Source organism: Muntiacus reevesi, chromosome 18, assembly GCF_963930625.1.
Source record: "Muntiacus reevesi chromosome 18, mMunRee1.1, whole genome shotgun sequence".
In the NCBI taxonomy this organism is placed as follows: Eukaryota; Metazoa; Chordata; class Mammalia; order Artiodactyla; family Cervidae; genus Muntiacus; species Muntiacus reevesi.
In genome coordinates, this window is record NC_089266.1 from 33,466,824 (window position 1) to 33,488,167 (window position 21,344).

The 21,344-nt window shown below is 51.2% G+C and overlaps 1 protein-coding gene across 4 annotated transcripts in view; it reads right to left on the reverse strand.

Moving 5' to 3' along the window:
* NTN1 (netrin 1) overlaps positions 1-21,344 on the reverse strand; it is a 207,439-nt gene that overhangs the window by 71,012 nt on the left and 115,083 nt on the right. For 3 of the 4 annotated variants that reach the window (XM_065908777.1, XM_065908778.1, XM_065908776.1), the window contains exon 3: positions 914-1,102. The exons of the other annotated variant lie outside the window; for it this stretch is intronic. In XM_065908777.1, the coding sequence (XP_065764849.1) occupies positions 914-1,102 (189 nt within the window). The remainder of the gene's footprint in view (positions 1-913; positions 1,103-21,344) is intronic. 4 annotated transcript variants of the gene reach the window in all.

The window sequence follows — 21,344 nt, forward strand, 5'->3', positions numbered from 1 at the left end:
TTGGGTCTCTCCTGCCTCAGGGTCCTTACAGGCCCATGTGAGGATGCCAGCCACACTGGCTTGTGGCCCAAGAGCCCTCGGAGATGAATATCTTCCCAGGAAGTCAGGCTCTCGGCAAGCAATGTCTTTAGGCCCCAAATTTTGGACCCAGAGAGCCTTGGTTCCAGGAATTCCCAAAACCAAATGCATGCAGGGGAGTTGGGAGGAGGAGAGGAGCACTTCTCCCCTCCCCCATTGTCACTAAATTCCCTGGCATTTCATCAACTCCTTGGAGTCATCTGATCATGGCTTCATTTTTGTTAGTGGGAGAAAACAAACAGCACAAAGTTAAAACATTACCACTTGCTTCAGTGAAAGAAAATAGAGACCCCCCCAGTCTCCCTTTAATTTTTGTCCTGAGAAGTGAAACTATTTGCAGGTGGATTAAATGCTGCTTCTGAGCCCCTGCCTCTCACCCCACTTTCCCCCTCCCCAAGTTGCCGACATCTGTGAAGGTGCGCATCTGTGTGAGTGTTGGGGGCTGGAGGAGGTGGGGATGGGCGCACACCTCCAAAGAAATGCATCTGCGAGGTTTTGGTGAAAGAGAGTCCTTTGTGCCGAGAGTAAGCCGGGTGAACATGACCCCCGCCCTGCGGTATGCGGCACACCTGTGCGGACAGAGGGGGCGGGGCGGGGCCTGGGAGCCCTGCACCCTCGCCGGGATTACCACCCCCCTTTCTTCTCCCGGAGTCGCATCTCCACCGCCCCTTTGTTCTGGCTTACACCTCCAAAAGGCGTCCATGCATGCGATGATCTCAGCGTGGGGATAAGAATAAGAGAGAGGGGGAGACAGATAGATAGACAGACAGACAGATATAGATAGATAGATAGATATAGAGAGATAGAGGTGGCGCTAGGGCCTCGCCCCGCCTACCTTTGCAGGCCTTGCGGTGGGTGATGGGCTTGCCCAGGTCGCGGTAGTAGCCCTCCTTGCAGTAGTGGCAGTGACGGCCGGCCGTGTTGTGGCGACAGTTAAGGCAGACGCCCCCGCTCTTGCGCCCCGACAGCTTGTAAAGCTCCATATTGAAGCGGCACCGCCGGGCATGCAGGTTGCAGTTACAGGCTGCGGGAAGCAGGGACATGGGTTAGGAGGGGGCCACCGAAGACTCTGGACATCCCCTCCAGTTCCCCCTCCTCCACAGTCTGACCTCAAAGCAGTCTTTCCTCTGGGAGCTTTTCCTAGGCTCCCCTGTTTGCATCCATCACACCTATGGACCACCTGACTGTGCCTGACCCATCGCCAGGCACATGCTTCCCTCCCCATGGAGATGGTTCAATTCCTGCAAAGGATCCCCACCCTCTATCTATCCCCAGTCAGAGTTGGGAGGTGCAGCTGCCATCCTTCTTATGCCCAAATCCTGCTTGTTATGGGCTGAACTGTGCCCCTCTCCCACCCCTTATTCATGCGCTGAAGACCTAACGCCAGAATCTCCAAATGTGACTTCTATTTGGAGACATCCTGGCAGACAGAGGGCTTCCCTGATAGCTCAGTTGGTAAAGAATCTGCCTGCAATGCAGGAGACCCTGGTTCCTGGGTCGGGAAGATCCACTGGAGAAGGGATAGGCTACCCACTCCAGTATTCTTGGGCTTCCCTGATGGCTCAGCTAGTAAAAAAGAATCTGCTCATAATGCGGGAGACCTGGGTTCGATCCTTGGGTTAGGAAGATCCCCTGGAGAAGGGAAAGGCTACCCACTCCAGTATTCTGGCCTGGAAAATCCCACGGACTGTATAGTCAGACACCCCTGAGCGACTTTCACTTCACTGGCAGACAGAGGACCTACCCTAGAGATGGGGCCTTTAAGGAGATGATTATACTAAAACGAGGACATTAGGGTGGGCCCTAGTCCAACCACCGGTGTCCTCTTTTTATAGAGAGGAAGTCTGGACGCACAGAGAGGTGGCAGAGGTGCAAGCCAAGGAGAGAGGTCTCAGGAGAAACCAGACCTGCCCACACTCTGATCTTGACTCCAGCCTCCGAATTATGAGAAGTACACGTGTGTTGGTTTAAGTGCCCCAATGGGAGGCATTTTATCACGGCAGCCCAAGCAGATGCATGTACTGCTTCTGAGCATCACTTCTACCCGTGCACACTCTGCACGTCCTTGAGCTCAGACACTGGCCTGGACTCTCCTTTTCCCCACCTCCTCCTGCACCATCTGCCCTCCTGCCATCAACTTGCAGAACTTCCTCCCACAGCATGGTGGCCACGTTCCTGGCAGCCAGGTCCTCTGGACAGGCCCTCAGCATCCCGCCCCGGCCTTCACAATCCTGCCTAATCCTGCTTTCCTCCGCCTGTTCCCCACACTAGTGCTCCTGTGGACTTTTCCCCTCCGCTCTGATGCTCTCCCGGGTCTGCCTGGTTCACCCCTCACAGCAGTGACCGCCTCTGTGCTCCTGACCCGCAAATCCACATTTCCGGCTTCCGCTTGGGAGTCTTCATGTGGACCCAGAGGCACCTCCCCCAGACCCATTCACTGCTCTCCATTCATCAGACCTCAGACGCCGCCCTCCCCCCACCCCCGCCCCACTGAACCCTTCAGGCTCCCAACACTATAACCCGAGCAGGAGTTCTGAGACCGTCTGAGGATGACCAGCAGTTACTTAAAATTTTTCAGTGGCTCCCCACTGAATAAAACCAAAATCATTTAACACTGCCTCCAGGGCTCTGTATAAACTGGTTCAGCTCCTCTCTCCCACTATAGCTCTGCTCAGCCCCCTCTCCTCTTAGGCTTCGGCGGTATCAAACCCTTTCAGTTTCTGGAGCAGGCCGCATGTGAGGACCCCTCACCTGTCCCCTCTGTGGGGACAGGCATGTGCTGCTCCTTCCCTCCTGGGACTCTCTGCTCTCAAGCCCCCTTCTCATCTGACGGCCTCCTTCCATCAGCTCTTTCTTGGTTTCAATGTCACTTCGAGGCTCATCTTCACCTTCCGCCAGCCCGGCTTACACACGGAGGCTCTGAGCTCCCCAGGCAGCCAGCAGGGCCCCCCCAATCAGCCTTCCTCATGTTACCCTGGGACACTGTTACCTGGTTCTTCTTTAGGCTTCTAACTCGGAGGTATCTGCAGCATAAATCTGGCCTAATCTTGCACACTCTACAACATAACTTGCCTTTGCTTTTGTACTAAGCTTGTTTTAAATAGTTTTTTTTCCCCCTGACTGCACCACGTGGCATGTGGGATCTTAGTCCCCTGATCAGGGATTGAACCCGTGCCCCTTGCACTGGGAGCAGAGTCTTAGCCACTGGACCACCAGGGAAGTCCTAAATCACCTTTTATGTAATTGTTAAATATATGTTTAATACCAGACACTTGAAAAACAAAAGCAGAAAGGTTAAAAAAATAATGCACTCAAATTTCCACCAACTGCTGTTAATACCGGGTCTTTCCCTGCAGGCTTTAATTAACATTTACTCAGCTGTGGAGCTCTTTCTTTCTGACAGATATGGATCATCCATGTACCTCTAGCTTCCCAGCCTATTTTCACATGATGATGAAAATTTTTTAATGTCAGATAACGTCCTTCATAATTTTGAAAGTCCTCCACTGCGTGAATACACGAAATGGGCTCCTTGGAAACAGAAGTTGATGCAGTGAAAAGCTGAGCCTTGGGACTTCCCTGGTGGTCCAGTGGTTAAGACTCTGGCCTCCAATGCAGGGGGTGTGGGTTCAAGTCTTTGTTGAGGAAGATCCCACATGTGGTGAGGTATGGACAAAAATTCAAAATAAGAAGCAGAGCCTTCCCAGGTTGGGCAGTTATTTCCAGCTTTTCACTATTATAAACAACACAGTGGTAACCACCTTTGAACACGCATATGTGCACTCTGCTCTGATGACTGTCATACAGTAAATTTCTCACGGCAGAATTGCTATGTTAAATTTTGGTGTTTTTAACTTGAGATCCCAAATGCCAAATTGCCCTCAAGAAAGGCTGTCCTGGTTTACTCTCCCACGAGCAGGATGTGAAAGTTCCTACTTCCTATTCTCCATACTGTTGAAAAGAAAAACAATATGCATTTGGTATCAGCATTCCTTTTTTTTTTTTTAACCTTTGCCAATTCATCTGGAAAACACACATGCACACAATTTTAATTTGTATGTCTTTGATGACCAGTGAGGTTGGACGTTTTCTCTGTGTGTTTGTTTTTCTATTTATATTTCCTTTTTTTGTGTATGCACTGCCTGTTCATATCTTTTGCCCAGTTTTCAAATAAGGTGGGTTTTTTTTCTGATGACATCTACTGAATTTGTATGTTTTATATACCAGTTGCAAATATATTTACCAGTTTCTTATTCACATAATACTTTGGTGATTTAAAAAATTTTGCCTCTTTCATTTTTCTCTCTGATGTTCTGATAAATTTCTTTAAATATTCTTCCTAGAGTCACTCTCCAAATGACACACTATTTACAAGAAGAGACGGATGAGGGCTTTTGAGGACGTGTTGTGTGTGATACAAGAGAAAAGACCTCAGCTTAAGCCTGAAGTCTGGAAGAAGCATCTAGAAGCCAAATTAGGCCAAAGAATGACTCCCAAGAGCTTTACAAGTATCCCCTCATCACCTCCAGCCCTCAGGGCCGAGTTCAACTACATACAAAGAAACCTATTCAGCCCTGCCCTGCCCAAGAGCACAGGGAATGATACAAGTTCACTGTCACTGGGGACTCACTCAAGGAGACTTGTGGAGAGGGTGCTGCTCTGAGGGGTTAAGCAAATTACCAGCCTAGAACCACTGAGCCAGGAAATGGGGGCCCAGGACTAGAGCCCACGTCTCTCGGTTCCTGGCCAATTGCCCCAAAGGAAAGGACCCAGGTCCCTGGAAGAAATAGCTCATCCTAGACCAAGGGTCAGAATCCAGATCTTTTCTACTAGGACAGAAGTCACAGGGCCTGGCAGAGGGACCTGGAAGGATCTCCAGGGTGACACTTCCTCAGGCCTCTGGGCTAGGAGAAAGGCCTCAGGAGCAGCATCCTCTGGTCCATCTCAGAGACAGATGCTAAGCTGGTATTCACATCTGCAAAGTCAGCCCAGCTGTCCCTCGTGGCCTCCTGGGAGCTCATCACCCCGCTTCCTCACTCCAAGGGAAACCTCTGGCTGGTATCTCTCTTCTACCTTCTACACACCTTCCACCAACCGAAGCTCTTCCCAAACAACTGGTCACACAAAAGAAAGCTCAGAGACTGAACATCAAAAGGCAGGGGTCCCCCGCCCCCTGCCCTGTCCCCCCTCCTCCTGGAGTTGTCAGGGGACATCAGTGACCATTGCCCACACTCAGGCTTCTGCAAAGCATTTAACGGCTTGTTTTCTTTTCTCTTTGTTTTATTTTCTCTGCACAAATGGAAAAATGCGTTGGGCCAAGCAGCTCACATCTGGAGCCCTCGGCTGCACACAGGGATGTCGCCCAGCTCCCAGCCTATCCCCTGCCCCTTCCTTGGAAAGACACCTTAATCCCTCACGCCTTCCTGTTTATCTCCTGCCTCTCCTGGAGGCAAAAATATAGGGTATTAGTTCTGTTATCAGATTTCAAGGCGGGAAGGAAAGGGGAGGTTTGTGAGAACGGAGAGGTCAGCCCGGGAGGCCAGGGAGGGCAGAGGGCAGCAAGCACCGCCGCACCCTGTCCAGGGGGTCCCCTGGCCACCCAAGGGAGCTGGTCTGGCCTGCACCCCAAGCACCATGCCCTCCTTCAGCTGTTGCGTGGAGATCGCCAAGGACACTTCACGGACAGCTGCATTTCAGACCCAGAGGCATGACATGGGGACATCAGAAAGGAAGGAGAAGGAAGCAAACTCCTCACCCACCACCCAGCAGGGAAAGAGTCCCAGGAGATGGGGTTCCATTTTCCTCTCCCATCGAAATGTCCTCTAAGCCTCTTCACACATACCTGTCACCACCATTCCTTAAGCTTCTATGAACTTCTCTCACCAACCTGAACTGTCTAATCCCTCTCCACCTCCAGGTGGTTCAATCAACACATTGGTAGGTGCTCCAGCTTTGTGCCAGGTCCTGTGCCACAGGCCCTGAGGGAGACAGGAACTCCTGGTATCAAGAGGTGGATGGGGCAGACGAGCAAGCTCTTACATAAAGTGGGACAAATGCTCCCCTCAGTGGGGTTGGTTCCTGGAGGATGGGGACAATGTTCATCCTTATATCTTCCAGCCCAGAGCAGACCTCGATATACTTTCATTGTACAAATGAGAAAAAGAGACAGCAAAAATAAGAAAGCAAGAGGGAAGATGGATGGATGAATGGGTGGATGTATGAATGGATGGATGGACGGATGGATGAATGGGTGGGTAGACGGATGGATGAGTGGGTGGCTGAGTAGATGGACACATGGATGATGGATGGGCTGGTGGATGGGTGGGTAGATGGATGGATGGATGATGGGTGGATGAATGGATGAGTGTATGGGTAGATGGGTAGGTGGGTGGATATATGGATGGGTGGGTGGATGAGTAGACAGATTAGGTAAGTAGATAGGTAGAAATATAGAATAGGTGGGGGATTGACACCCTCCACCAAGGCATAGCCTTATGGCATTTGTGATATTTCTTGTGGCTTTGAACTCCTTTAAACTTGTCCTGCTGCTTTAACTCATTGATTTTGCTCCTATCTGCTCAAGTGGACTGCAGTGCTCCAAGAAGAAAAACCCGCATTAGGCTGCCCTGGACTCCTCCTGGGACTCCAAGGAAGGCTTAGTAAGACCTCACACACCATGGCAACTGAATCCGCACCTGTTGGTTTGATAACAAACCTGTTGGTTTGTTGGCTTTACCAGTCACAGGAGCTGGCCCTCTCCTGAAAGGCATGATGTGCTAAGCCCAGTCCCCCCAGGGCTCTCCCAGGCCCTGGGAGGACCCAGCACCCGTTGCTAAGCTGGATCCTGGCCCTGTCTCTCAGAGACTCAGGTCCTGGCTCCCCTGAACGCCATGTGGCTCAGGGGCGCTCGGGGAACAGGATGGGCCTTGTTCAATGGGCCCCCTTGGAGTTCTGAGCTCAGGATCCTCCCCACCCTCCCCACACACAGGGTCCATCCTAGCATTCTCCCCTGCCTTCCAGGTCAGTACTTCTAAGAAAAGATGCCCAGGTTAGTCTGGCAGCACAGCGGGGCACTCTGGACTCATGCATCTGCAACTAAACTGCCCCAAATAACCAGCCCCTGTGTGTTCCACCCACAGGCTAGGGGCTTTGTATGCAGGAAACAGTCCCCAGCTCTGGGCCGCCTGAGTGCCCATGGAAGCACAGCTCTCAGACCTGCCATGAGACCTCTCACTCATTACTAGTGAGACCAGCCCCCCAACTGTCTGATCCAGCTGTCCCTCCATCCGTGGACCATTCCATGAGCAAAAATGGAGCAAAGGGCAGTCACCACGTTTGCTTTAAGCATCTTTCTGATCAAAGATTTCAACATTACTATCATTTTAGACCTGTTGCTTAAGTCACCTGCTTCAAATTCGAACATCTCAGGTGTCTCTTCAGCTCAGCTGAGCGCCTGACACTTTTAAGCAAACTGATGTCAACATTTCAACAACTTAAACAGGATGGACGCATTTCCACACGTCCAGGCCTCTAGGGCAGGTGGGGACATGATGGGCACTGATGGGGTTGTGGGGGGAGGGGCTGCCTCCATCATCAGTCCCTTTGCTAATCTGGTCTGTGGCTGCCAGGTGAGGCCCAGAACACCTCCTCAACCACACACGAAATGTCCAGAACATTCTAGGTTGGGGAGTAGAGCCGTGGTTCTCAACCACGGGCCATTCTGTCCCCCAGCAGACGTCGGACAACGTTTCTACAGACATTTCTTGGATGTCACAACTGCCAAAGGAGCTGCTGATCAGCATCTTGAGGACAGACACCAAAGTCCTACCCAGGACAGAGCAGGCACAGCCAAGTCATCTCGCCCCAAATGCTAGTGCTGCCAAGTGTGAGAAAGCCTGGGTTAGAGAGATGGTGAATCCCTCAGCCCAAGGGTAGGGGAAGCTTTACATCCTTGGCTGCTGCCTCTAACAGCCAACTCTGCAGCTTCAAATGCCACCCAGGGAGCGGCAGCCGTTTCTTCCTTCAACACATGCCAACTGAAGCCTTTAAAAGGACCAGATTGTGGTGTGAGCAGACAAGACAGAGACCTGCCCTCAGGGCGCTTCTGTCTCAGAAGAGAACCAGACAGAAGTCTGGTAACCATACTGGAGACCTGGAATTTCCAACTGTGCCTAGAGCTATGGGAGCTTCAAGGCTAGTTCAGAGGTAAGGAATCCACCTGCCACTGCAGGGGAGGCGGGGTCGATTCCTGGGTCGGGAAGATCCCCTGGAGGAGGAAATGGCAACCTACTCCAGTATTCTTGCCTGGAGAATCCCTTGGACAGAGGAGCCTAGCAGGCTATAGTTGAAAGGATCACAAAGAGTCAGACACAACTGAGTATGCATGCTAGAGCTATAGGGGTACCGATGATCAGGGAGGCCCTTCTGCTGAGACCAGATAGAGACGGGATGACCTGAAAAAAAATCAGAGGACAGACAAGTGTTCTTGCCATGGCTGCAGATGGAACCCCCTGGGAAACCTGTTCAAATGCAGATTCTGATTCAGAAGGGCCAGGAGGGGCCTGGGAGTCTGCATTTCTAACAGCCGCCCCCATGCCCCCACCCCGGGCGCTGCTGCTGCTGCTGCTACTGATCCACAGACCAGCAGCGAAGGTTAGTGGAATCAGAACTAAATTGAAAAGAAATCAGTTGGAATAGAAACCACTCCGGAGAGAGAGCCCACCAGGAGGCAATGGTGGCGTCTGTGATGGAGCCTTGGGGGGAGGTCTGCTTTCAGAAGAAACTTCTGAAACGACTGGTTCAGAATAACAAAAATATTTGAGAGTTATTTTTAAGAATTTGGGGTAGTTTGTATTTCCTTTTATGTAGTCTTTCACTACTCTACTTGGTACACTGTTTATTTAGAAATTGTTTGACCCTTGTTTATAAATGTTAAGTATTCTGCCCCCAGGGGTGGCTTCTCGGAGCCCAGTTCCAGCTTCTCCCGAGATGACCAGGCTAAGCTGTCATGACTCCCCACACACCAGGCTCCCACCAGCACCTGGGGACACTGCTGGGCTCTCCAAGCACTTCATCCTAGACAGGAGCTGAAGCAGAACCCATGCAAGCATTTCTGGGGCCCCCACCCCTTCGTGTCTACAGATGAGCTGGGCATAAGAGAACTGATCACTGGCATACGTCAATTTGCAAACTCCAGACTGTAGGTTTCGTTTTTACTAATGGCAAATCTGGTAGCTCATAGGTTTATCTACTCACTCAGTTGGTATTTCCTAGGCACCTACTACATTCCAAGCTCCGGGCAAGGGGCTGAGGTAGCACAGTGGGCAGGACAAATGTGGTCCCTACCCTCGCAGTCTTTGGGGACACCTGGTCTATGAAAAAGTCTGGTCAATGCTGCTATCAGCTCACTGAGGACTACCCCTTCCCTCTGAATACAGGGCTTAAAGCTTGTCACCCCATCAGCTGCCAATGCGACACAGCTGTGCCCAGCTGGGGTGAGCCCAAGAGGCTGTGCAGCTGCTAAGAGACTAGAAGCATCTCATGGGAGCCATTTGGTTCCAGCCAAGGTGCAAGGGCTTGCAGTCATTTGCAGAGTGCGTTGCGTTGAGTCCAAGTGTCAGCTTCAATCTGAACTACTATTGAACGCACCACCTAGACACAGCCAGGAGGACTGGATAACTCGCCTGTCTGGAGGAAAAGCCAACAGTCCAGGCTGGGTGTGACAGTGCTCAGCTGAGCTAAGGATTGATGCACGGGACTCCAGGGGGTTCCCAGAAAGAAGATGTGACACCTAAAGACCTGAGACAGGACCACCAATGACAGCCCCCACCGGACACTGCACACTTCTGCACGAGGGCTTGTCCATCTCTTCGTTCAGTAAATATTAACAGAGCCCCTTAGATACGTCAGCCTCTGAGGTGGGAAGCACACCTGCAACGGGATTGACCCTGCTTCACTTGGCTTGCTCAAGACTATGTATGCTCCTCCCTCTTTCTCTTGAGGTTTGCTTTTCAATTCAAGGGGCCACTAAACCCCTGCACAGAACCCAACGTGGGACGGTTCTCAAACATGAGCGCATAGAATCACCAGAAGCGCCTGCCAAAACAGAGGCAGCTGAACCCCACACCCAGGACTTGTTGTTCAGTAGGCTGCAGGTGGGGCATGACCACCTATGCTGCTAACACCATCCCAGGTGATGCTGATGCTGCCCATCCCAGGGCCACACCATGAAGACCACTGGTTTAGAATGTGCAGAGGCAAAAAAAGATGTGTGAAGGCAAAGACAGGACCTAGAACCTCACACTTGAGTGGAGTTATGATTGTTGTTGTTATTGTTGTTTAGCCACTAAGTCGTGTCCGACTCTTTGAGACCCCATGGACTATAGCCCACCAGGGTCCTCTGTCCATGGAATTCTCCAGGTAAGAATACTGGAGAGGGTTGCCATTTCCTCCTCCAGGGGATCCTCCCAACCCAGGGATCAAACCTGTGTCTCCTGCAGTGGCAGGCAAACTCTTTACCACTGAGCCATTGTGATTAAGTAAACTCAAAATGGCACACAACGAATACAACATCACAAGGCTGCAAGGACGAGAGGCAAGAGAACTGGAGCTGATTTGGGAGAGCGGCGACCTGAGTGCTGGTCCTGGCTCTGCAGCTCACCCAGGTGTCCATCGCTGGAAAGCCCCCTGGCCTCTCTGAGCCTCTGTGTTCCCATCGGAAAAATGAGGACATTGGGCCTGATGGTCTCCAAGTTCTTTCCCGGCCCTGAAAGTCTACGGCTGCGGGACACCAAAACTCCTGGAGGTTAAGGGGCAGGTTCTACCTGGCAGGGATGCTTCTGGGAGTTCAGGAGGAGTGCGCTCCAGCTGCAAACAAGCCACACGGGTGGGACTGAGTGGGTCAGGTGGCAGGAAGACCATTTTCAGCCTGCAGGTAGGTCAGAGATGAGGCACAATGGTACCACGGCTCTGAGGGGGCTCCTGGAGACCGTGACCTTGACCTTGTGAAGGTGATGGGGTGTTCAGCACGGGAGCAGCCTCAGAAGGGGACTGGTCGACAAGAATGGTAACCACCTGCTCCATTAGGGCGGACTCTCCAGGGCTCTGGGCAGAGAAAACCATTCTGAGGGAGAAGGTTGGGTGGAGAGTTGATGCAGGAATCTTGGTGAAAGGATTTCCAAGAGGGCTGTCAGCAGTGAGGAACTTCCCTGGATGGGGGGGCCCGAGAACCCCCTTGAAGCTGAGTTCTCACAGCAGGGAGTCCACCGAGCTTTCTGGAAATCTCTCTGACACCTTCTCTTAGGAGACAGAAGGCCTGCCAAGCCACAGCTTTTCTTTTTTTTAAAAGCTCCAACTTGAAAACAAAATCTCTGACCCCAAACCTGTGCTTTATCTCTGATATCAGAAACAGAACGGACAAGAGGTGGATCAAGGTGTAAGAAAAAAGAAAAAGAAAAAAAAAAACACTAGAAAATGCTTTCAAAACCCAGTCCCCAGTGTCCCGTCCAGGAGGCTGGAGTTCCCAGCGGCCAAGGCGGGCTTTAGATAGTTCCTGATAAAGTCCCGGGAGAGAAGTGGCCTGTGTTTGTCGAGGGCTTAGAGAGCTTTAGCCGCGTCTGCACACAAAGGGGCCCTCTGTCAACAGTCCTTCAGGCCACTAATAGGGCTGAACAAACACCAGGGTAACAAGCTCTTCACACCTGTGGGGCTTGGGAAAGGCCGGGTCCCTTTGTCAAGACAGCGAACAAAAGAGCTGCTGGGAGCTCTCACCCCCACCCAGCCAGACCCTCCTGGGCTTCTGAAGCAGGGCCTGGGGTGGGGTGGGCGGGGTGCAGACATCTGAGATCTGCGAGCAGAAATGTGAACTCCATTCGGTCAGGGAGACAGTGGATTAACGTGATTCCCGGGTACGGACAGACAGCGAGCGGACTAGAGGCGGCCTTTCGAGGGCTGGGCTGGGGCCATGGCGGCGGGATGCGGGGTCGCGGGGTGAGAGACCGAGTGGCTTTCTCCCCCGAGGTCTGTGAGGGCGACCGGCCCCTCCCCAGGGGACCGCACAGAGCCATCCCTCGAATGGGCTTGACCTCCCCGTCACTTTTTCCACTGACTTTTTTTTTCTCTGTAAACATCGGAGCTTTTTCTTTCCCCTGCCCTTTTTTGGCTGCTGCGCCTCCCCCGAAGGCTTTGAAACGATCCTTCCTAACGTCTCCCAGGCTTTTTTTTTTTCTTTCTTTTTTTTTTTTTTGCTGCCGAGGAATAACTCAGGGCTCCTGCCGCACAAACATCCTCCTCTCGGAAATGCCGGGGAGGCTTCGGTGAGCCCTGAGGAGCCGTCTCAGTTCTTTGTCTGCAGTTCAGTTCCTCACACCCTCGCTTCCCAGGGCCCCACCCAGGTCCCTCCCTTGGAGACCTCAGCCCCGGGGCCAGTGTGTGCTCTACCCAACTCTGGTTGGGCCCCCCCACCCCTCTTCCAACCCTCCTCTCACCTTGTCACTACCCTGTTCTGGAGCCTTCCTCGGCCACCCACTGACTACAAGATGCCAACTCCCCTGCCCTCAAGGGTATTGGTTTCAAAAGAGAGGTCCGGAGCCTAGGAGTCTTTGCTTCTCGCTTATAACAGGGCCCACCCTGTGTGAACCCCCCCGCCCACCCCGGTCACGCCCAATAGGGAAATGGCACGTCATCCTTCAAGGGCACAAACAGCATCTCGGGCTGCTGGGGGCTTCCAAGTTTTTCTAGTTTACCCTCTTGTCACAGAAGAAAGGAGAAAACACGAGGCCTCGACCGGCAGGGAGAGCTTGCCAAGGACCTGGAACTCGTTAGGGAGCTCTTTCCAGACCTCCAGCACAGTGAGGTGGCACGGCCGTGGGCAGGAAGAAGCTCGATAAACCCCGTGGTTGCCGGAATTCATTTCCCAAGGCCGAGAGTTTTCAAAGGCGAAGAGATGGTCTGAGCAAAACTGCCCCCACCCCCCAAGCTCCGCTCCCCATGAGATGCTGTTTCCTCCCAGCCTCTCCACCCTGCCCAGATGCCTTGTCTAGTAGTGGGGGGGGGGGGGTGCCTTCCAGCCTCCGCTCCCCAGAGGTGGAGCACACGGTCCCCAGGCTTTATTAACAGACAGAGGAGGGCTGATTTGCCAGTTGGCCAAGTCTGGCCCCTCGTTCCCCCCACCCCGGAGTCATTTCCCATCTGTAACGGGTCCCGTAGCCGAGTCTGGCACATGCCAGGCGGCTGCCTCCAGCAGCAATGGGAGAGGCTGGCCGTGAGGCGTTTTAATGACTTGCAGCCGATTCTGTTCCCCTGACACCAGGCAGGAAAACATGGGACATTCAGTTCCCCGGATACCTTCCCTCACGGTGCCACGACCCTGCACTTCTCTGCTGGACCAGTTAATTGAATTCGACTCTGCAGGTAACTTTGACACGGGCTGGATGCCTGGAGACCAGCCTTGGCTGCACCCTACACTGCTCCGGGGGATGCAACCCCGCACGCAGGACCACGGAGGTTCCGACTCATGGATAGGGCCAGACTGAAGCCGGGGTCCCCACAGACCCTCTCCTGGTCAACACCAACATGCCTTCTGGTTTCCTAATGTGTTCTCCAACTAGGGTTGCCAGACTTCACAAATAAAAACACAGGACGCCCAGTTCAATTGGAATTTCAACAAGCCCTTGTGAGTGAAGGTCTATGCCAAGTACTGCAGGGTGGTCCTATCTCCATTACCCTCCAGATCCCCATCAAACTTGTGTTTCGCCCAAGACGTGATCTGGCACGACAAGCCTTTATCAAAGGTGGCTCTGATCTTCTCGGCACCTGAAAACCCCCAAGAGGTTAAGAGGGTCCCCCAATTCGTCAGGACCGGGGTGGGGGGCATTCGGCTTTTCTGAACTTCAAGGGCTGTCTGATTCTCCAGTTCCTGTGTGGTCCATGCCAGCCTGTCCTGCCCTAATCACTTCCTCTTCTGCATTGGCTCCATGAGAACAGAAATCCCTGGCCTGAGACCATGAAGAGAAGTGAGAGAAGGGAAAGACCCTATCCATCGGATTGCTAGCAACCGGGTTTCTGGGATTCCCTAATCAATAGAAATTGATAAAGAGGCCAGACAAGAAATTCACACAAGGATTTACTGGGACTGGAGCTGCAACACAAGGGGCTGAAATCAAGTAACTAGTGCTCTTATTCGCTCTTTGGGGGGAGCTTGTTCCTTATATGGGGTGAGGGTAGGGTGGGTCCAGGGATCAGGCTAGAACACCTTTGGTGGATGTGAAGGGGGCATGTGCAGTGCCCTGCTTTTGCTTCCGGCTCTTCAGAAGTTGCCTCAGGAGTGGCCGTTTGGGCTCTTTTGGTCTTTTTGTATCTTCCTGTCCATAATCTGCACCAACTGCATATACACGCAGTTATTTTTAGTCCCTTATGATTTCTGCATATTTTGTTGCTGGAAGAGACATCTGTCCAGGTGCAAGCACTGAGGCAGAGGGTTCCAGGTCCCAGCCCGTCTCATGATGACCCAGAAAGTGTTTCGGATGGACACCACCAACGCTGAACAGACAGGCCACTGATCTGTCTCCACCAGGCTCTCCAGGGACCCGGTGGTTCCCAGCATGCCCCAGTATCACCTGCAAACAGCCCCCATGGAATCTCACCCCCGTCCAGGAAAAAACAGGAGGAGGAAGGCAGTTATGATCAGAATGGTCCAAACTTTTTATCCAAAAAAAACGTCATTTTCATCAGGACACGATTACACTCAGGGCTGATTAAACCCTGAACCCCAAACCTGAATCCAGTGATTTCAATCAAACCAGTTGGAATAGTTTATTTAGATGGATTGGTCACGTGAGGACGCTATCCAATTAAAGACGTTTAATACCATCTCACTGAAGAATGTGGGTGGCCTACCACAGGACAGACAGAAGGACTGGGAACAGATGATTCCAGCCGACCTGGAATGGGCTGCCCCCAGGAGAGTGATCTTGCCGTTCTGGAGGCATTCAAGAACACGGACACAGTACAGGAGATTCTGGCTCTGAGAGGGAGGGTGAGCCAGATAAAGCCCCTTCCTACTCAACGAGTCTAAGAGGAGACATGGATTCACTGCTGGGCTGGGAGGTCCTTCCAGGTTTGAGAGTCTAGCTGGAGTCATAAACATTCTTATACATGATTTAGTGGAAGGGGTGTCCTGAGAAGTCCTCCAGCCTGTAAATGACCCTGAGTGAGAAGGAGACAGCAGAAGAATTTCCCTGTGGGCAAACCTTGGGGAGTTAACTTACAGAAAATAAGTCCAAATGGTCCTTCTGGAATGAGGTCCTATGTTATCAGCCATAGCTAGGGAAAACAGCCTGGGGACATGGCCACCTCTCCCTGGTAGACAGAAGATAGCTCAGCAGCTGAGCATCTTCTAAAAGGGCTCTTGGACACTATGTTGGTAAATTGGTACAATCACTATGAAGAATAGTATGGAGGTTCCTTAGAAAACTAAAAACAGAGCTACCATATGACCCTGCATTCCCACTCCTGGGCATATTTTGGGGAAAAAAAAAAACATGATCCAAAAGGATACATGCACCCCAATGTTCACTGCAGCACTCTTTACAACAGCCATGGCATGGAAGCTACCTAAATATCCATCAACAGAGGAATGGATAAAGAAGATGTGAGACATATATATGATGGAATATCACTCAGCCATTAAAAAGAATGAAATAACCCAATCGGCAGTAACATGGATGGAGTTAGTATCATACTGAGTAAAGCAAGTCAGACAGAGAAGGAGAAACAGCCTATGGCATCCCTTATATGTGGAATCTAAAAAGAAATGATACAGATGAACTTACAAAACAGAAAGAGACTCACAGACTTAGAAGACAAACTTATGGTTGCCAGCGGGAAGGGCCAGTTAGGGAGTTTGGGATGGGCATGTACACACCTCTATATGTAAACTGGATAACCAACAAGGATCTACTGTATGGCACATGGAACTCTGCTCAGTGTCATGTGGCAGCCTGGATGGGAGGGGGCCTTGGGGGAGAATGGATACATGTTTACGTGTGGGTGAGTCCCTCTGCGGCTCACCTGAAACTATCACAACATTGTTAATCGGCTATACCCCAGTACAAAATAAAAAGTTCAAAAGGAAAAAAAATAAATAAAAGGGTTCTCAGATCAGCACAGCAACAGCAGGACAGCGATGGTTTGGCTACAAAACCAGCCACTTTTTCAGGGCCTCAAAGGCTTTCGGACAGACCAATCTTCTGCAGAAATGCACCAATGCAACCATATGCAGCTGGGATCTCTGTGATGGCTGGTGCCAGGAAGTTCTGGTTGCTGGGCATTCTAAGCACCTCCCCTGGATTATTCCTAAATTATTCCATCCCAGTGGCTTGTTGGCTCTCTTGTACTAAAGCTCCAAGCCAGAATCCCATGAGAGATTGGCCCTTACAGGCAGAGAGGGTCCTGTGATGAGGGAGCCCCTTCGCTCTCCTCCTCCAAATTGTTTTGAGCATCAATAGTGTGGCCAAATGCCTAGCTCACGAACAAGCTGAGAGATTCTGCTGCACTTCTCTGTCTCAGCACCCAGGGGGTAAGGCTGCTGAGGGTACCCAGGGGTGTCCAAACCCCATGGAGTTTCCAGTCCCCTAACCAGCAGGATTCGGGGGCAGGAGACGGCTGAGCTCTTTGGCTGCTGGCTTTAAGACCAGGTCCCAGAGTGTTAATATGAAAGTCTATCCCCTCCTTGAGACTCACCTGCAAGCGGGCAGGAACATCAGTGCTAGAGCGCTTCCAGAAGGGGTGAGGAACCCCTGAGGGTTACAGGAAGAGGAAGACAGGCCTCCATGCCTGGCTGTGGCCTGAAGGATGAGGTTTAGGTAGGGGAGCAGAGGGCAGGAGGTCAGAGTTGAGGTCAGTACCCCAAAGACAGGGTGGGAACTTTTGTGATGGTCCAGTGGTTAAGGATTCACCATGTAATGCAGGGGACAAGGGCTCGATCTTTGGTCAGGGAACTAAGATCCCACAGGCCATGGAACAACTAAGCCCACGTACCACAGCTACTGAGCCTGCACGCTCCAGAGCGTGCCACAACTACAGAGTCCGCGTGCCACAAGACCCGATGCAGCCAAATAAATATTAAAAAAAGAAAAAGATGGAGCGGCTTCTACCTGGCCATCGAGATATACTTCAGTCACTAGACAGTGACAGGTGAGTCTCTATGCACCAGGGTAGCACCAGACACCCACAGTCTTGACTCTTTCTATCCTCCCTGGAGGCAGGGATCGTGAAGTCCTTCCTGGCACCTTATACTAAGTGGGATCCTCCCTCACTTCCTCATCTGTGAAGCAGCCCAACCCACAAGGCATGCCATGAAGGTGAGGGATGCATGTGCAAGAGTGCGGAGGCCTCCAGAAGGGTCCCCAACCCTGCACAGCTCAAGTTGCCCGACCAGTGACTTCAGAAACCATCTCTCGAAAAAGGGACCCTCCTATACTGTTGGTGGGAACATAAATTGGTGCAGCCATGAAGGAAAACAGTATGGAGGTTCCTCAAAAAACTAAAAATTGAGTTGCCAAATAATGTAGCAATTCCACTCCTAGGCAAATATCCGGAGAAAACTCTAATTTGAAAAGATACACGCACCCCCTTGGTCATAGCAGCACTATTTACAGTAGCCAAGACACTCCAAAATCCCTGCAGACGGTGACTGCAGTCATGAAATTAAGACGCTTACTCCTTGGAAGAAAAGTTATGACCAACCTAGAGAGCATATTAAAAAGCAGAAACATTACTTTGCCAACAAAAGTCCATCTAGTCAAGGCTATGGTTTTTCCAGTGGTCATGTATGGATGTGAGAGTTGGACTATAAAGAAAGCTGAGCACCGAAGAATTGACGCTTTTGAACTGTGGTGTTGGAGAAGACTCTTGAGAGTCCCTTGGACTGCAAGGAGATCCAACCAGTCCATCCTAAAGGAAATCATTCCTGAATATTCACTGGAAGGACTGATGCTGAAGCTGAAACTCCAATACTTTGGCCACCTGATTTGAAGAACTGACACGTTGGAAAAGACCCTGATGCTAAGAAAGATTGAAGGCGGGAAGAGAAGGGGACGACAGAGGATGAGATGGTTGGATGGCCTCACCGACTCAATGGACATGAATTTGAGTAAACTCCAGGAGTTGGTGATAGACAGGGAGGCCTGGCATGCTGCAGTCCATGGGGTCACAAAGAGTCGGACACGACTGAGCAACTGAACTGAACCGAACTGAACTGAATACACGGAAGCAACCTATATGTCCATCGACAAATGAATGGGTAAAGAAGATGCAGTACACATATACACGGAATGCTTCGTTGCTGTTCAGTCACTAAGTAGATTGGACACCCAATCTACAACCCCATGGACTGCAGCACACCAAGCTCCTCTGTTCTTCACTATCTCCCAGAGTTTTCTCAAGTTCATGTCCATTGAGTCAGTGATGCTGTCAAACCATCTCATCCTCTGCTGCCCTCTTCTCCTTTTGCCTTCAGTCTTTCCGAGCATCAGGGTCTTTTTTCCAATGAGTTGACTCTTTGCACCAGGTGGCCAAAATATTGTAGCTTCAGCTTTGGCAATAGTCCTTCCAATGAATATTCAGGGATTTCCTTTGGGATCGACTGGTTTGATCTTCTTGTTGTTCAAGGGACTCTCTTGAGTCTTCTTCAGCACCACAATTCAAATGCATCAATTCTTTGGCGTTCAGCCTTCTTTATGGACTAACACTCACACTCATAAATGACTACTCAGCCGTAAGAAAAGAATGAAATCATGCCATTTGCAGCAACATGGATGGACCTAGAGATTACCAAGATGAGTGAAGTCAGAGAAAGACAAATACCATATAATATCATTTATATGTGGAATTTAAAATATGACACAAATTAGCTTATTTACAAAATGGAAACAGACTCGAAGACATAGAGAACAGACTTGTGGTTGCCAAGGGGGAGTGGGATGGGAGAGGGAAGGACTGAGAATTTGGAGTGAGTAGATGCAAACTAGTATATTTAGGAGGAGTAAACAACAAGGCCCTACTGTATCGCACAGGGAACTACATTCAACATCTTGTGATAAATCATAATGGAAAAGAATGTGAAACTGCATGTATATACGTATATATATAAATAGCACTTTGCCGTAGAGCAGAAATTAATACAACATTGTTAATCAACTACGGGCTTCCCAGGTGGCACTAGAGGCAAAGAACATGCCTGCCAATGCAGAAGACATAAGATGCAGGTTCGATCCCTGAATCAGGAAAATCTCCTGGAGGAGGCATGGCAACCCACTTTAGTATTCTTGCCCGGAGAATCCCACGGACAGAGAAGCCTGGTGGGCCACAGTCCATAGGGTTGAAAAGGGTCAGACACAACTGAAGCAACTTAGCATTCATGCACGCACATAGAACAACTATACTTCAATCAATTTTTTTTAAGAAACCATCTTTTTACACCTCTTCCTCTTCACTAGCGACATGAAGAGAAAGTTAGCACAAACTTCCTTGCTCTTCAAAACACCCCAGAATGTGTAACTTATCTATCTTCATCTCACTAAAGGAAAGCACAGAATAAAAAAAAGGTGGAGGACCAGGGCCCTAATCTTAAATACTTTATTCACTCGATGTTTCACAGAGAGCGGGTCAGGCAGGCACCCTTGTGCCCATTTTCCAGATGAGGATGCCAAGGCCCCAGGCTTAGCCTCCATGGCTTGCAGAGGAGACTGGATGGAACCCTGCTTGGCTCCAGCTCGGAATCCTGGCATCGTCCTGCTTCCCCAGCAGCAAACTGTGGGGTTTGGCCCGGCCTCCCGGACCTCCGCCGGTGACTTGATTGGCTTTATAACCAGAAGAGAATGATTTAAGGCACAAGTGGGGCTGGGCTGGCCGGGATGGCTTGGTGACAACAGTTCTCTCAGGTGAAGCCTCTGGATGTCTTCCCTTGCCTTAAAATTAGGGGGTTTGGGAACCAGACAGGTTCCTCATACAAATGGGGGGATGGACCCGTGTGTAAACGCCCCACGTTTCTTGGCCTTAGTGCTTCTGGCTGCTTTGGATTTGGCTAATTCCCCGGGCGTCCTCTGTAATTCCACAGTAATGTGGCTTTAATTGTCCCCAAAGCGGGCCATTCTTCCTTTATTGTGCAGTAAATTTCCCTCCAGAGTTCGGATTTCATGTGCCTGCTCCAGCCGGGGAGCCAGGCGCCCCGCCGGCCCCGAGGGTGGGGAGGCAGCTGTCCTCACCTCACACAGGCCCCTCGTGCTGGCTGCCGGCCCTTCTCTGGCCTTGGCCGGGCTAGGGGGCTCGAGGTGGCCTGGGGCTGCCGTCAGGCCCCCGGGGCGGGCACACTGGCAGGGAGGCGGGGGCACTGGTCTGTGGTTCTGTCTGGAAAACGAATTAACTAACAAATGCAAACAAGCTGCCTCGCCGGGATTCATTAGGCCGGAGTTGAGACTGGGTTTCATCCGTTTGTCTCATCAGCACAGAGGCAGGAGCTCAGAGGGGTGCAGGGCCTGCTCAAATCATCCACCTGGGCCACCTGGGCCAGACACCTGCCTCCCTCCCAGCCAGCTTTGCCCATCTGGAGTGAAGAGTAATTACAAGCATCCCCTTATCAGATGAGATAAGGCTTGTAAAACACAGTGAGGAGGGTGAGACACAAGAGGTGCAATCCTATCTGTCACACATGAGCACGTGTACTTGACCTTGGATGTGTTTGTTAAGCAATCTGGGTCTCAGTTTCCTTACCTGGATTAGGACAATAAAGGTGCCCACCTGTTAACAGCAGCTAACACAGGGGGACAATACTGAAGTTAACATGATCGTTCTGGTAACATCTTTCCAGGCACCCGTGGAAGGTCCGAATTCAGGGACACAATGCTAAGAGATGGTCGGAGTCCTGGGTAGATTCCTCAGGGGGAGACAGAGGCAGAAAGCAGTATGCTCACAAATGGGGTCCCCTTAGGGGAGAGACCCTGTCCCTTGAGAAGCAAGGCCCACTCTTCTCCAAGGGCCCCTGAGGTTTAAGATACACTGTTCTAGCAGTGGACTGACGGTTTGTGCTCAGAGGGTTTTTTGTTTTGTTTTTGTTGCTGTTTTCTTTTTGGGGCTATGTAGGCCTTAGTTGCAGCACTCAGGACCTTTCACTGGGGCACACAGGCTTCGTTACCATGCAGCATGTAGGATCTTAGTTCCCCAACCAGAGGTGGAGCCTGTGCTGTGGCCTCAGCACTGGAAGGCAGGTT